The sequence below is a fragment of the Rhinichthys klamathensis genome, unplaced genomic scaffold (assembly GCF_029890125.1).
Source record: "Rhinichthys klamathensis goyatoka isolate OS25496 unplaced genomic scaffold, OSU_Roscu_1.1 h1tg000366l_1, whole genome shotgun sequence".
In the NCBI taxonomy this organism is placed as follows: Eukaryota; Metazoa; Chordata; class Actinopteri; order Cypriniformes; family Leuciscidae; genus Rhinichthys; species Rhinichthys klamathensis.
The window spans coordinates 1,022,501-1,025,000 of record NW_026606875.1 but is presented as its reverse complement, the minus strand read 5'-3'; the positions used below and the strand labels follow the sequence as shown (position 1 = coordinate 1,025,000).

Here is a 2,500-nt window from a genome sequence, read left to right as displayed (position 1 = left end):
ACACCCTGGCAACCACCCAAATGACCCAGTAACCGGTCAGAACACCCTAAAAACCACATAGCAACAGCCTATCAACCAACCAAACACCATAGCAACACTTTGGCAACCACCCGATTCCATAGCATTGACCTGACAACCGGTCAGAACACCCTAAAACCCACATAGGAACAGCCCATCAACCAACCAGAACACCATAGGAACTACATAACACCCTGTTAACCACTCAGAATACCGTAGCAACGACATTGCAACACCTTAGCAACCATCTGAAACATCATAGCAATGGCCTGGCAACTGCTCCGTACACCCTAAAAACCACTTAGCAACAGCCTATCAACCAACCAGAACACCATAGCAACCGTATACTGTAGCGACACCCTGCCAACCACTCAAAACACCATATCAATGACCCGGCAACCTCTCCGAACACCATAAAAACCACATAGCAACACCCTATCAACCGTCCAGAACACCATAGCAACCATAAACTATAGCAACACCCTGGTAACCACTCAAAACACCATATCAATGACCTGGCAACCATTCATACCACCCTAAAACCACATAGCAACAGCCTATCAACAAACCAGAACACCATAGCAACCATATAGCAACACCCTGGCAACCATCTAAAACACTGTAGCAATGACACAGCAACTGCTCAGAACACCCTAAAAACCACTTAGCAACAGCTTATTAGCTTTTATTAGCTTTTATTAGCTTATAAGCTCATTGTTTGATGTCTTAATAACAGAAAATCAGATTAAAACATTTTAAGTATAATGAACCCATTAAAATGGTGCTGGTTTACAAGGTTCTTCAGTGGTTTTTGAGTTTCTGTCCATGAGGTTCTTGAGTTGATATGGTGCTTTGGAGATTAATGAAGTTCCTGATGCTTCATTATATCGACTTCAGATTAAAGCTTCTTTGTGGACTAAAGTCAGATAACATCAGAAGTCAAAACACTTTGGATTTGATTTGAGAACGTAATGTGTTTCTTGCTCCACATCTGCATTTCATCTGTAAACATCTGTGTTAGAAAGTGTAGTTCCACCACGGAATAAAATATAAACTTTTATTTTTTACTATTTACTTATTTACCTATTACTATTTATATACTATTTACTTTTTATTTGTATCACTTATTATATTTTATAGTAAAAAGTAAAATACAGAAAAAAGTTGTCAGTTGTCCTAAGACAAGAACGGGTATTGTTCAAAATTCATGTATAACTTTGATGAAAGGTTTTGATCCACTTCAAATGTTGACTACTGTAGTTAATTTTACTTAATATATTATTAATATACATTTAATCATTTAGCAGACACTTTTATCCAAAGCGACTTACAAATGAGGAGAGCAATAGAAGCAGTTAAACTAACAATATGACAAATATAATATATAATAAATTAGACTGGTTAACATCCGTATATGTGGGGCCAAAATAAAGTAATACATATTTTTCTACACATTTTTTTATTTTAATTTTCATTGAACAATAGGTTTACTTTTCAAGCCATATTTTTCTATTGTAGCAAAAAAAATGTTTAGCTTTTTTACAGCACGTTAAAGTCACTTTTGTCACAAGTGTTTTTGTGTCTGTCCCTTTAAATGCAAATGAGCTGCTGCTCTGGGAAAAGAGCTTGTAGCAGCTTTGATTACCTCACACACACAATATGTAGACAACATTTCTGAATGGTTAGTTGATGAATTTATTTAGCTTATGTGTATAGTTATCTTCTAGTCATTGATTATCATATTCTGTCTTGATAATTTATAAATCGTGTTCCGGGGGCGGGGTTTATGTAAGTTTTAGGGTTAGTGATGTCACTAACCCGGGAGGAAGCTCGTGTAGTTCCTTCCAGCCGTTTGTTGTAGTCCTTAAAAAGCGATTTCTGTCAAATAAAATATCTCCCTTTGCTTTGAACTTTGAGCGTTGTAACTTTGCAGATGTTGTTTATGCTCAAACAGCAACATTACACACTAACTAAAGTTAAAAAAGTGAAATCATAATCAGACGATTTCACAACAGATGAAACATGTTTATCGTGCCCGCTAGTGGCGCTCAGTCGTTCCTCCAGGCGGCAGGTGTCGCTGTGGAGCCGCAGAAACCGCTTCTGTACGAGGACCGAGGAAGCGCTCAGATGCTGTTGTTGATGTGGCCCAGTGCGGATGTGTGTGAGACATGGAGTAAAATTATTAATTATCCTGATTAAAACGAGCAGAGATCGTTTATTTCACCGCAGAGAGACTGAAAGACAGCAGCATGTTCAAGGGCTGGAGCTCGTGGCTGTCCGGAGAACTGGAGAATGAAGAGAAGACCGAGAAACCGGAAACAGTAGAGGAGAAAAACATAAACACAGAGACTGTGGAGTCACAGGCCAAAGGACTCGGCGGTGAGACATTAAACTGCATAAAACCATATATATATCATCTGTGGAAGCTCAGATATACCAGGAGAACAAATCATGCTTTGGTCAATGTTAATTATGGCACTGA

At 38.3% G+C, this 2,500-nt stretch overlaps 1 protein-coding gene across 1 annotated transcript in view; it reads left to right on the top strand.

Annotated features, from left to right (window-relative positions):
* The first annotated feature begins 2,107 nt into the window (after window positions 1-2,107).
* Window positions 2,108-2,500, top strand: part of syap1 (synapse associated protein 1) — a 21,650-nt gene continuing 21,257 nt past the window's right edge. Inside the window, exon 1 of the mRNA XM_056233312.1 lies at window positions 2,108-2,397. Coding sequence (XP_056089287.1) covers window positions 2,268-2,397 — 130 coding nt within the window. The 5' untranslated portion in view covers window positions 2,108-2,267. The remainder of the gene's footprint in view (window positions 2,398-2,500) is intronic.